The following is a 14,865-nucleotide window of genomic DNA, read 5'->3' as shown; positions in this document are numbered from 1 at the left end:
CTCAGTTATCATCTTAATATCACATACATACCTTGAGATCAGCAATCAGATTTATATTGAACTACTTTCCCATATCAGTATAAATATTGCATATCTGTATATCTCTTGCTGAGTGTATAAAAATATATGATGTTATTTATATTTTTCATTTAGCAGACATTCACATTTAATATTATACAAACAGACAATTTCATATCCATTTATTCGTACCTATTATTTAATAGTCTGAGGCACATATTTAATGTTTAAAAACTATATATATGATTTGTCCAAACTTCGAATCCTTAAGACTTCTATGTTTTCAAAAATACATAGGCTAAGACATGTTGAAATCTGAATTCTTAGGTTTTCAGCTTCCCATATTACCCTTCTTAGGCATAGACAATCTCCCAGATTCATATGTTCATATTTAATATGTGTCTGAATATATACAGCATATATATATATATATATATATATATTCATTTGAGTATCTTAAACTACATGAAAATTAGGCATAATTACTTTATCTGAGATCTAGTTTTCCATGTCATGCAGAGACTTGAAATGCCAGCTCGTCTGGGAGATGTATATTGGAAACTCTGCAAGGGATAATTTACACCTAGATGGTATGAGCCACAGCCCTTGAGAATGTTTGTATATTCCCTTATAGATGGACCGTCTGTTCCTTACATGGGACCTGTGAGTTTTATTATTCATCTTGGGCAGGAAATCCATTTATGGGCATATATATCTGAGGGCTCCATATGTTAACATTTACAGTGGACCACTGGCCTTATTTATACAACGGTCTAAATTCTATGTTCTCTCCTGTCCATTTTGCATATTGAGTGGGGGAGGATTGAATTTTGATGTGTAGTCAGCCAGGCATCTAATGTCTCATGACCTCAGAATTGCAATACACAGAATGTGTCCAGTAATAAAATAAGCATTTTCAAATTTAATATATTGTATACTTATTTTATCTTATTATATACCCTGACATAATAATAGGCAAAAACACAACGTACATGGGAAATACACAATATTTATTTATAGAAACATATTTACTCACAAAAATACAATGGCCCATGCAATTCAGCAGTAATCAAAACCTTGGACAGTTTAACTACAAATAACCTTTAAGAGAAAGATAAATAAATATGTCACATTTACAGTCACAAATTCTGCTGATCTTTAGTGCCAATGGACACCCTCAGGTAGAAGAAGGGTTAATAAATAAAAAGAAACTGTAACAGCAGATAAATAGCAAAGGTCACAATAGTGTATGAGGTATTAACTTTGAAAATCTAAATATTACATTTTAAAAATATATAGAATTGTTTTTATTTATTAGACATTTTAAATTTATTTGTGAAAACGACTCTTCTCTTTACTATATTGTTGGTTGCCATATCAAGCCGATTTACAGCTTTGAATCTTGGGATACCAATATTCCATAATCCTTTTTAACCCCTTGTCTGCCATGCCATTGCAGCCTTCTTGCAGTCAAGTTTCAAAATAGAAGCAGCTTTAACATGACTTTTTCATGTAAAAATATTAACAAGATTAAATATTATCCCCTTAATGTCTTCATTTTGCTACTGTAGTCACACACTCATGCACACATCCATACAAGCATGCAAGGATAAAATAATTATTCTTTGATAAACAAACTATTCTATTTAAAGGAGCAGTACGATTGCTCTGGTCTGTATATACCCTTACAGTTAAAATGTGAGAATTTGTGCGCCTACAGAAAAATTTGATATTTACACACATTCACAATTTGAACAATGAAGAATAAAAAGCTTCAGTCTTGAAGAACTGTTAATCATCTTTTGTCTGCCAAAAAAGCAATATAAATTACTCTCTCCATTTTTGCGAAATGTCCATTTGAAAGATGTCAGCACTGCTGCCTCAAGCTTCCTCTTAAGAGACAGTTAATAATTTTATCCTACAGAAGCTGAAGTGTGTTTCTGTGTTAGAAGATCTTTGGTAGCTGCAACTGCTTCTTTAGAGCCCATCCATCAGGGCTAATAGATCTTCTCCTTTGCTGGTGCTTTGAATGCTTGTTTCCTCGGATCTAAACTCTCCCATAATCCGAGAAAGTTCCTTATTTCTCTCATGATCCTTAAGAGAAAAAGTACATGAATTTCAGTATTTGCTTTCAAGTTACAAAAAAAGTAATCACCATCATTAGAAAAACACCTTTTTATTTTTCACAAATTCATAAATAAAGATATCAGTGTTGTTCATCCTAATGCACAGGAAGCTAAATTTAGCTCTTCTGTAAATTTTATGTAGCCTTCACTTTCCATTCTAAACTACTGCCTCTGCTTCTTTTTATTGCAAATGGCTAATTCAAGTTATATATATATATATACACACACACACACACAGTATCTCACAAAAGTGAGTACACCCCTCACATTTTTGTAAATATTTTATTATATCTTTCCATGTGACAACACTGAAGAAATTACACTTTGCTACAATGTAAAGTAGTGAGTGTACAGCCTGTATAACAGTGTAAATTTGCTTTCCTCTCAAAATAACACACAGCCATTAATGTATAGACCGTTGACAACAAAAATGAGTACACCCTAAGTGGAAATGTCCAAATTGGGCCCAAAGTTTCAATATTTTGTGTGGCCACCATTATTTTCCAGCACTGCCTTAACCCTTTTGGGCATGGAGTTCACCAGAGCTTCACAGGTTGCCACTGGAGCCTCTTCCACTCCTCCATGACGACATCACGGAGCTGGTGGATGTTAGAGACCTTGGGCTCCCCCACCTTCCGTTTGAGAATGCCCCACAGATGCTCAATAGGGTTTAGGTCTGGAGACATGCTTGGCCAGTCCATCATCTTTACCCTCAGCTTCTTTAGCAAGGCAGTTGTCGTCTTGGAGGTGTTATTGGGATTGTTATCATGTTGGAATACTGCCCTGCGGCCCAGTCTCCGAAGGGAGGGGATCATGCCCTGCTTCAGTATGTCACAGTACATGTTGGCATTCATGGTTCCCTCAATGAACTGTAGCTCCCCAGTGCCGGCAGCACTCATGCAGGCCCAGACCAAGACACTCCCACCACCATACTTGACTGTAGGCAAGACACACTTGTCTTTGTACTCCTTACCTGGTTGCTGCCACACACGCTTGACACCATCTAAACCAAATAAGTTTATATTGGTCTCATCAGACCACAGGATAGGGTTCCAGTAATCCATGTCCTTAGTCTGCTTGTCTTCAGCAAACTGTTTGCTGGCTTTCTTGTGCATCATCTTTAGAAGAGGCTTCCTTCTGGGACGATAGCCACGCAGACCAATTAGATGCAGTGTGCAGCGTATGATCTGAGCACCAACAGGCTGACCCCCCACCCCTTCAACCTCTGCAGCAATGCTGGCAGCACTCATACGTATATTTTCCAAAGACAACCTCTGGATATGATGCTGAGCACGTGCACTCAACTTCTTTGGTTGACCATGGTGAGGCCTGTTCTGAGTAGAACCTGTCCTGTGAAACCGCTGTATGGTCTTGCCCATGGTGCTGCAGCTCAGTTTCAGGGTCTTGGCAGTCTTCTTAAAGCCTAGGCCATCTTTATGTAGAGCAACAATTCTTTTTTTCAGATCCTCAGAGAGTTCTTTGCCATGAGGTGCCATGTTGAACTTCCAGTGACCAGTATGAGAGTGTGAGAGCGATAACACCAAATTTAACACACCTGCTCCACATTCACACCTGAGACCTTGTAACACTAACAAGTCACATGACACCGGGGAGGGAAAATAGCTATTTGGGCCCAATTTGGACATTTCCACTTAGTACTCACTTTTGTTGCCAACGGTTTAGACATTAATGGCTAAGTGTTGAGTTATTTTGAGTGGACAGCAAATTAACAATGTTATACAGGCTGTACACTCACTACTTTACATTGTAGGAAAGTGTAATTTCTTCAGTGTTGTCAAATGAAAATATATAATAAAATATTTACAAAAATGTGAGGGGTGTACTCACTTTTGTGAGATACTGTATATATCTTTTAAAGGGGCATTAACTGTTGGACACAACTACAATAACATGGCTACTGTTCACTTTGCTATTTTTTCCCCTTCCTGTGCCACTCTTTAAAACTGCACAAAAATGCAAGTTCTTCATCTTGACTTCTTGGACTTTCGGCTTCTCGCATCCTGTGACACGAGGTGTGCATCAGTTTTTGTAATGGTTGTGTTGCCCTATATTATTCCTGACAAAATGTGTAAATTTTTATTTTTATTTTGCCTGCTTTTTCTGTAAAATACCTCTGAAAATGTGCTTATTCCACTTCCTTCAAAAAGGCTGAAAATACTCAGTGATTGTTTGACTCAGGGTAAAAGCTCATTTATATCAGTCCAGGAACATAGATTCCACCAAGCTTTTAAGATGGGTATGATAAACCTTCCCCTTTTTAAAATCAGATCTGTAATGTTAGTGATATTTTAGATGGGGTTTAATTTAATAATGAATTTGAGCTATAACTTACTTTTTAATATATATATATGAAATTCAAATTCCCAGTGCTAAGCCACCCACTTCAAAAGTACATTTATCTGTGAGCAAACGGTTTGAATTGTTCTCCAATCAGCTCTCTAGCTACAACAAAAGGCGCCATATGGGGAGAGCGCTGATTGAACAAAAATTGACTTTTGAAGTGGATTGCTTAGCACAGGGAATTTGAATTTCATATCTAGATGTTTTAGAGCATCTACATTACATATAATTATTTAAACTGCATCTAAAAACAGAATTTATGTTTACCTGATAAATTACTTTCTCCAACGGTGTGTCCGGTCCACGGCGTCATCCTTACTTGTGGGATATTCTCTTCCCCAACAGGAAATGGCAAAGAGCCCAGCAAAGCTGGTCACATGATCCCTCCTAGGCTCCGCCTACCCCAGTCATTCGACCGACGTTAAGGAGGAATATTTGCATAGGAGAAACCATATGGTACCGTGGTGACTGTAGTTAAAGAAAATAAATTATCAGACCTGATTAAAAAAACCAGGGCGGGCCGTGGGCCGGGCACACCGTTGGAGAAAGTAATTTATCAGGTAAACATAAATTCTGTTTTCTCCAACATAGGTGTGTCCGGTCCACGGCGTCATCCTTACTTGTGGGAACCAATACCAAAGCTTTAGGACACGGATGAAGGGAGGGAGCAAATCAGGTCACCTAAATGGAAGGCACCACGGTTTGCAAAACCTTTCTCCCAAAAATAGCCTCAGAAGAAGCAAAAGTATCAAACTTGTAAAATTTGGTAAAAGTGTGCAGTGAAGACCAAGTCGCTGCCCTACATATCTGATCAACAGAAGCCTCGTTCTTGAAGGCCCATGTGGAAGCCACAGCCCTAGTGGAATGAGCTGTGATTCTTTCGGGAGGCTGCCGTCCGGCAGTCTCGTAAGCCAATCTGATGATGCTTTTAATCCAAAAAGAGAGAGAGGTAGAAGTTGCTTTTTGACCTCTCCTTTTACCGGAATAAACAACAAACAAGGAAGATGTTTGTCTAAAATCCTTTGTAGCATCTAAATAGAATTTTAGAGCGCGAACAACATCCAAATTGTGCAACAAACGTTCCTTCTTTGAAACTGGTTTCGGACACAGAGAAGGTACGATAATCTCCTGGTTAATGTTTTTGTTAGAAACAACTTTTGGAAGAAAACCAGGTTTAGTACGTAAAACCACCTTATCTGCATGGAACACCAGATAAGGAGGAGAACACTGCAGAGCAGATAATTCTGAAACTCTTCTAGCAGAAGAAATTGCAACTAAAAACAAAACTTTCCAAGATAATAACTTAATATCAACGGAATGTAAGGGTTCAAACGGAACCCCCTGAAGAACTGAAAGAACTAAATTGAGACTCCAAGGAGGAGTCAAAGGTTTGTAAACAGGCTTAATTCTAACCAGAGCCTGAACAAAGGCTTGAACATCTGGCACAGCTGCCAGCTTTTTGTGAAGTAACACAGACAAGGCAGAAATCTGTCCCTTCAGGGAACTTGCAGATAATCCTTTTTCCAATCCTTCTTGAAGGAAGGATAGAATCTTAGGAATCTTAACCTTGTCCCAAGGGAATCCTTTAGATTCACACCAACAGATATATTTTTTCCAAATTTTGTGGTAAATCTTTCTAGTTACAGGCTTTCTGGCCTGAACAAGAGTATCGATAACAGAATCTGAGAACCCTCGCTTCGATAAGATCAAGCGTTCAATCTCCAAGCAGTCAGCTGGAGTGAAACCAGGTTCGGATGTTCGAACGGACCCTGAACAAGAAGGTCTCGTCTCAAAGGTAGCTTCCAAGGTGGAGCCGATGACATATTCACCAGATCTGCATACCAAGTCCTGCGTGGCCACGCAGGAACTATCAAGATCACCGACGCCCTCTCCTGATTGATCCTGGCTACCAGCCTGGGGATGAGAGGAAACGGCGGGAACACATAAGCTAGTTTGAAGGTCCAAGGTGCTACTAGTGCATCCACTAGAGCCGCCTTGGGATCCCTGGATCTGGACCCGTAGCAAGGAACTTTGAAGTTCTGACGAGAGGCCATCAGATCCATGTCTGGAATGCCCCACAGCTGAGTGACTTGGGCAAAGATTTCCGGATGGAGTTCCCACTCCCCCGGATGCAATGTCTGACGACTCAGAAAATCCGCTTCCCAATTTTCCACTCCTGGGATGTGGATAGCAGACAGGTGGCAGGAGTGAGACTCCGCCCATAGAATGATTTTGGTCACTTCTTCCATCGCTAGGGAACTCCTTGTTCCCCCCTGATGGTTGATGTACGCAACAGTTGTCATGTTGTCTGATTGAAACCGTATGAACTTGGCCCTCGCAAGCTGAGGCCAAGCCTTGAGAGCATTGAATATCGCTCTCAGTTCCAGAATATTTATCGGTAGAAGAGATTCTTCCCGAGACCAAAGACCCTGAGCTTTCAGGGATCCCCAGACCGCGCCCCAGCCCATCAGACTGGCGTCGGTCGTGACAATGACCCACTCTGGTCTGCGGAATGTCATCCCTTGTGACAGGTTGTCCAGGGACAGCCACCAACGGAGTGAGTCTCTGGTCCTCTGATTTACTTGTATCTTCGGAGACAAGTCTGTATAATCCCCATTCCACTGACTGAGCATGCACAGTTGTAATGGTCTTAGATGAATGCGCGCAAAAGGAACTATGTCCATTGCCGCTACCATCAACCCGATCACTTCCATGCACTGAGCTATGGAAGGAAGAGGAACGGAATGAAGTATCCGACAAGAGTCTAGAAGTTTTGTTTTTCTGGCCTCTGTCAGAAATATCCTCATTTCTAAGGAGTCTATTATTGTTCCCAAGAAGGGAACCCTTGTTGACGGAGATAGAGAACTCTTTTCCACGTTCACTTTCCATCCGTGAGATCTGAGAAAGGCCAGGACAATGTCCGTGTGAGCCTTTGCTTGAGGAAGGGACGACGCTTGAATCAGAATGTCGTCCAAGTAAGGTACTACAGCAATGCCCCTTGGTCTTAGCACAGCTAGAAGGGACCCTAGTACCTTTGTGAAAATCCTTGGAGCAGTGGCTAATCCGAAAGGAAGCGCCACGAACTGGTAATGCTTGTCCAGGAATGCGAACCTTAGGAACCGATGATGTTCCTTGTGGATAGGAATATGTAGATACGCATCCTTTAAATCCACCGTGGTCATGAATTGACCTTCCTGGATGGAAGGAAGAATAGTTCGAATGGTTTCCATCTTGAACGATGGAACCTTGAGAAACTTGTTTAAGATCTTGAGATCTAAGATTGGTCTGAACGTTCCCTCTTTTTTGGGAACTATGAACAGATTGGAGTAGAACCCCATCCCTTGTTCTCTTAATGGAACAGGATGAATCACTCCCATTTTTAACAGGTCTTCTACACAATGTAAGAATGCCTGTCTTTTTATGTGGTCTGAAGACAACTGAGACCTGTGGAACCTCCCCCTTGGGGGAAGCCCCTTGAATTCCAGAAGATAACCTTGGGAGACTATTTCTAGCGCCCAAGGATCCAGAACATCTCTTGCCCAAGCCTGAGCGAAGAGAGAGAGTCTGCCCCCCACCAGATCCGGTCCCGGATTGGGGGCCAACATTTCATGCTGTCTTGGTAGCAGTGGCAGGTTTCTTGGCCTGCTTTCCCTTGTTCCAGCCTTGCATTGGTCTCCAAGCTGGCTTGGCTTGAGAAGTATTACCCTCTTGCTTAGAGGACGTAGCACTTTGGGCTGGTCCGTTTCTACGAAAGGGACGAAAATTAGGTTTATTTTTTGCCTTGAAAGGCCGATCCTGAGGAAGGGCGTGGCCCTTACCCCCAGTGATATCAGAGATAATCTCTTTCAAGTCAGGGCCAAACAGCGTTTTCCCCTTGAAAGGAATGTTAAGTAGCTTGTTCTTGGAAGACGCATCAGCCGACCAAGATTTCAACCAAAGCGCTCTGCGTGCCACAATAGCAAACCCAGAATTCTTAGCCGCTAACCTAGCCAATTGCAAAGTGGCGTCTAGGGTAAAAGAATTAGCCAATTTGAGAGCATTGATTCTGTCCATAATCTCCTCATAAGGAGGAGAATCACTATCGACCGCCTTTATCAGCTCATCGAACCAGAAACATGCGGCTGTAGCGACAGGGACAATGCATGAAATTGGTTGTAGAAGGTAACCCTGCTGAACAAACATCTTTTTAAGCAAACCTTCTAATTTTTTATCCATAGGATCTTTGAAAGCACAACTATCCTCTATGGGTACAGTGGTGCGTTTGTTTAAAGTGGAAACCGCTCCCTCGACCTTGGGGACTGTCTGCCATAAGTCCTTTCTGGGGTCGACCATAGGAAACAATTTTTTAAATATGGGGGGAGGGACGAAAGGAATACCGGGCCTTTCCCATTCTTTATTAACAATGTCCGCCACCCGCTTGGGTATAGGAAAAGCTTCTGGGAGCCCCGGCACCTCTAGGAACTTGTCCATTTTACATAGTTTCTCTGGGATGACCAACTTGTCACAATCATCCAGAGTGGATAATACCTCCTTAAGCAGAATGCGGAGATGTTCCAACTTAAATTTAAATGTAATCACATCAGGTTCAGCTTGTTGAGAAATGTTCCCTGAATCAGTAATTTCTCCCTCAGACAAAACCTCCCTGGCCCCATCAGACTGGGTTAGGGGCCCTTCAGAAACATTATGATCAGCGTCGTCATGCTCTTCAGTATCTAAAACAGAGCAGTCGCGCTTACGCTGATAAGTGTTCATTTTGGCTAAAATGTTTTTGACAGAATTATCCATTACAGCCGTTAATTGTTGCATAGTAAGGAGTATTGGCGCGCTAGATGTACTAGGGGCCTCCTGAGTGGGCAAGACTCGTGTAGACGAAGGAGGGAATGATGCAGTACCATGCTTACTCCCCTCACTTGAGGAATCATCTTGGGCATCATTGTCATTGTCACATAAATCACATTTATTTAAATGAATAGGAATTCTGGCTTCCCCACATTCAGAACACAGTCTATCTGGTAGTTCAGACATGTTAAACAGGCATAAACTTGATAACAAAGTACAAAAAACGTTTTAAAATAAAACCGTTACTGTCACTTTAAATTTTAAACTGAACACACTTTATTACTGCAATTGCGAAAAAACATGAAGCCTTAAAAGTATTGCACACCAAATTTGGAAGCTTTAACCCTTAAAATAACGGAACCGGAGCCGTTTTGAACTTTAACCCCTTTACAGTCCCTGGTATCTGCTTTGCTGAGACCCAACCAAGCCCAAAGGGGAATACGATACCAAATGACACCTTCAGAAAGTCTTTTCTAAGTATCAGAGCTCCTCTCACATGCGACTGCATGCCATGCCTCTCAAAAACAAGTGCGCAACACCGGCGCGAAAATGAGGCTCTGCCTATGCTTTGGGAAAGCCCCTAAAGAATAAGGTGTCTAAAACAGTGCCTGCCGATATTATTATATCAAAATACCCAAATAAAATGATTCCTCAAGGCTAAATATGTGTTAATAATGAATCGATTTAGCCCAGAAAAAGTCTACAGTCTTAATAAGCCCTTGTGAAGCCCTTATTTACGATCGTAATAAACATGGCTTACCGGATCCCATAGGGAAAATGACAGCTTCCAGCATTACATCGTCTTGTTAGAATGTGTCATACCTCAAGCAGCAAGAGACTGCTCACTGTTCCCCCAACTGAAGTTAATTGCTCTCAACAGTCCTGTGTGGAACAGCCATGGATTTTAGTGACGGTTGCTAAAATCATTTTCCTCATACAAACAGAAATCTTCATCTCTTTTCTGTTTCTGAGTAAATAGTACATACCAGCACTATTTCAAAATAACAAACTCTTGATTGAATAATAAAAACTACAGTTAAACACTAAAAAACTCTAAGCCATCTCCGTGGAGATGTTGCCTGTACAACGGCAAAGAGAATGACTGGGGTAGGCGGAGCCTAGGAGGGATCATGTGACCAGCTTTGCTGGGCTCTTTGCCATTTCCTGTTGGGGAAGAGAATATCCCACAAGTAAGGATGACGCCGTGGACCGGACACACCTATGTTGGAGAAATATCATTAACAGTCCGGAACTGATTTTAAAAAGGGTTTACCATCAGTTGAAATGGGTATGTCACTGAATTGCTTTTGCTTTGAAAACCCTTATAAATTGTGCTATTAAAAAACAAGTTTTAAATGAACACTTTTTTGAAAACACATTTTTATTGCAATAAAGTGCTTAACTTCTAACATATGCTATGAATTTTATATATTTTTAAGACTTTGCTACAGCATAGATTTTAAACGAGTCACTAAAAAACAAAATGTATACTTACCTGATAAATTTCTTTCCGGATATGGTGAGTCCATGGCATCATCAATTACTGTTGGGAATATCACTCCTGGCCAGCAGGAGGAGGCAAAGAGCACCACAGCAAAGCTGTTAAGCATCACTTTCCGTCCCACAACACCCAGCCATTCGACCAAAGGTAAATGGAGAAAAAGAAGCAACACAAGGTATAGAGGTGGCTGTATGTGGTATAGAGGCGCAGTTTTTTTTCTTGTTTGATGCTCCAAAAATGCCTAGGAATGAGAGGACTTTATTTCTATATGTGTAGATCAACACCACATAATTGATGCAGTATACTTACTCTGAAAAAGTTCAGAGTCCGGCTCCCTCTTGTAAGTATGTGTAATATGTTGAGAAAAGGACTTCTCAAATCCAGTGTGATCCGATAAAATCGAAATCTTTTCTTGTGAAAAGACAACAAGATCTCTGGATAAGAGTTTGCTTGTTGAATAGAGGCGCCTGAACCAGTATGTCGTTCAAGAAGGGCACCACAGCAATTCCCTGAGAACTGATAACTGCCAAGATATCCCCTTCTGGGAACCGTGGCAATGCCAAAGGTAAAAAACAGAAAAAGTTTGACAGAAAGGCAAATCTCAGGATTTGAAGGTACACGTCCTCCAGGTCTATGGCCACCATAAACTGACCCTTTTGGCCCAAAGGAAGAAAGGAACCACTGGTTTCCATTTAGAAAGACGGTACCCTGAAAAACTTGTTGAGACACTTTAGGTCTACCATAGGACTAAAAATCCCTATTTATCAGGATCCACAAACATGGATGAAAACATCTTAGACCCTGTTCCCATACAGAAAATGGGACAATCCTTCACAAGGAAGAGAGGTCCCCAACTGCACTTCAAAAATGCCTCGCTGTTACCTGACCTGCAGATAATTGAGAGGTGAAACCTGCCTCTGGAAGGAAAGGTATAAATCTATATAATAACCCTGAGATACTGTGTCTGCAGTCTATCTGCGACATCTTGTATCCATGATTGAAGATAAACAGAGAATCCAGCTCCCCACTGGATCCCGGATTGGGGGCAAACTCTTTAAGGTCTATTCATCTGTCTTGAGAGAAAAAACCTTAAGCCACCAGAAAAATCAGAATCCAACAAGGTCTTACCCTTGAAAGGAAGGGCCAGAAGCTTGGACTCAGAGGAAAATAAAATTTATGCTTACTTGATAAATTTATTTCCTCTTGGACATGACGAGTCCACGGATCATCTCATTACTTATGGGATATTCACCTCCTGGTCAACAGGAGGTGGCAAAGAGCACCTACAGCAAAGCTGTTAAATAGCTCCTCCCTTCCCTCCCACTCCAGTCATTCGACCGAAGTTAGTAAGAGAAAGGGAAAAACTAAAGGTGCAGAGGTGTCTGAAGTTTTAGAAAAATATCATCCTGTCTAAAAAACAGGGCGGGCCGTTGACTCGTCATGTCCAAGAGGAAATAAATTTATCAGGTAAGCATAAATTTTCTTTTCCTCTTAAGGACATGACGAGTCCATGGATCATATAAGGAAAAAAGGAGGTCTGTGAATTAGCACAAGAATGGCTACCCTGAAAAAAGAGGTAAGTTCCAGAAGACCTCTAAACAATAAATATAAAAAACCAAATACAGGGTGCGCTAATGAAAGCTGCTAATCAAGAGGATTAAGTAGAACTAATAATTGCAGAATATGTGAAAAACAAGTGGATAAGATAATATCATAAAATATATTTTAATACATTAAAATAAACCCTAATACAAATGAACTAACAATGAAAATCTTTAGGAATGTACTCTAAATGAAAAGTAACAAAAAGGTATGAAAATATATTGATAAAACATAAAATAAAATAAAATAAAATTAAATATAAAACCACCGGTGGAAAAAATCAGGAAGAAAAAATGGAAAAATGAAAAAAATGGAAGTCCGTTAGAGGCTTAAAAATATATCCAAATAAACACAGTTCATAGGTTAAAATTGCAAATGAAAAAATATATAAGTAGTGGAAGTCAAATGAGAGCACGGAAAGCAGCTAAGTCAGACTGTGTGGCTGTATCAATGTGATTTTGCATCAATGTAACATTCGGATAGAAAGTTCCGTCGATGGCTACAAAGACGATCTGCATTCAAATGAAAAAGTCAGTGACATAAATGGTTCATCTTACAAGTTGGACTCACCCAGAATACGAAGCTATTTTCTATTTGCTTCTCTGTGTGTTAGAGTAGTAGGTCCGAAGTAAACACGTTAGACCCTTGGTGGTTGAGAAATTACCTTTCAGGTGAGTAGTATCGCTCCAGCGTGTACTGTGGTTTGCCGGATTGTGCAGCGTGTGCGGGGTCACGTGATATTTTGTTCCAATTAGATGCACGGATTACCGGGTGGTCTGTGATTCAGCGTGTAAGTGATGTCTGCAGATTCTGATCGTCACAGCTAGCCAAACTTGTTGATGAGATGGAGAACAATGTTACATAGCAGTTAGGATTGTTTACGAAGAGTTCCAAAGTGGAAAACAACAGAGCGCTCTGTGTGTTATATAAAACTTGGTAGTAAAACAATCTCGATGTTGCGGATCAACGCGTTTCAGCTGATGTAGCCTTTTTCAAGATAAATTCATACTGCTTGCTGCTCACCTTTTATAGAGGATAATAGATTGTGACTCCTCCTTAATGGGTGCTCAGTTTTTTCTTTTTACTTTTTTTCTTAAAGGGACGTATCCATTCCATGTTTCAAATAGTCTCTCATAAGATAACGGACTCTCTTTTTCAAAAACATAATATATATACACACATGTATAAATCTCATGTGTGAAGTTATAAGAACAAAAAATGAAAAAAATAATAATAATAAAAAATGAAAAAAATTGAAAAGAAGAATAAATGAACATTCTATTTATGGCAATTTATGTGTACAATGAATATATATAAAATTCCTTGTCTAATTCATATCTAGGGAAAGAAAACATATGTTATTCTCCAATGGAGATCTATAAAGTGAAGAAAGAGTTAATAGGTGTTATGAATAAATAATAACCTAAAACTTATGTGCATATAATAAAATTAATATATTTGTTGGATTTAAATAAATTGTGTAAGCTAATCTTATCAGTGTAAATTAATGAATAAAGGTGAAAAAAATCTAATAAATAACATGTATTTAATATATAATACATAAAAAAATGTATAAAATACAATATTATACATACTAGTAGTGTCTTTTAATCTTATGTGTATGTGAAAATTGTGATAGGTGAAAAATTAATAGTTGAAAATAATTGCCCTTACTAGTGTATAAACTTCTAACTTAGTTTAGCTGATTATTTTGATGGTTTTATGTATTGTTTTATTTATCTGTTCTAAGAGCTTAAAATCGAAGATATATGTAAATAATAATTCAAAATGAAAATTCAAAATGAAAATTTTGTATTGATATTAAACTTTAAGTGGTAAAATTTGATTAAGAGTAAAATGAAGTGGGTGAAGGAATTTTTGTTTATTTTAAATATATATGATTTATTAATGCATTACAGAATTTAAATCAAGTTCTGCATTTAAACCAGATGGTTCAAGAGTTTTGAATTGAAATATCAATTCTGCTTCGGCCCGTAGCAACTTTTTATTGAGGTCACCCCCTCTCCAATTGTTAGTAATTTTCCTTATACCCCAGTATTTTAGACCCATTGTATTTTGATTATGGCATTCTTTGAAGTGTCTAGATAGTAGATGCCCTGTGAATCCGTGTTCAATGTTTAAGAGATGTTCACGGATTCTGTCTTTAAGGGGGCGTGAAGTGTCCCCTAAATACTGTTTGTGACAAGGACACTGAATCAGATACACCACATTATTGTCAGTGCACCTGATGCAGTCCCTGATCTCGAAATCTTTATTGGTGGTTGTCGACTTTACCCATTTGGTTTTATTACTGAATTTGCAGGCTTTACAATTAATACACGGGTAAAACCCTTTTAGTTTATGGGATTCAAAATCCCCTTCGATGAATTTTTTCTTTGTATCTTTAAAGGCACTGGG

The 14,865-nt window shown here is 39.5% G+C and overlaps 1 protein-coding gene across 2 annotated transcripts in view; it reads right to left on the bottom strand.

The window, feature by feature from the left end:
- Positions 1 to 1,007: 1,007 nt before the first annotated feature.
- The window catches only part of OSCP1 (organic solute carrier partner 1), a 269,469-nt gene continuing 255,611 nt past the window's right edge, over positions 1,008 to 14,865 (bottom strand). For both annotated transcript variants that reach the window (XM_053707128.1, XM_053707129.1), the window contains one exon: positions 1,008 to 2,112. In XM_053707128.1, the coding sequence (XP_053563103.1) occupies positions 1,996 to 2,112 (117 nt within the window). In that variant the 3' untranslated portion in view covers positions 1,008 to 1,995. The remainder of the gene's footprint in view (positions 2,113 to 14,865) is intronic.

The sequence above is a fragment of the Bombina bombina genome, chromosome 3 (assembly GCF_027579735.1).
Source record: "Bombina bombina isolate aBomBom1 chromosome 3, aBomBom1.pri, whole genome shotgun sequence".
Classification (NCBI taxonomy): Eukaryota; Metazoa; Chordata; class Amphibia; order Anura; family Bombinatoridae; genus Bombina; species Bombina bombina.
Note: the sequence above shows the minus strand (reverse complement) of the source record. Positions and strands in the feature narration are given on the sequence as shown.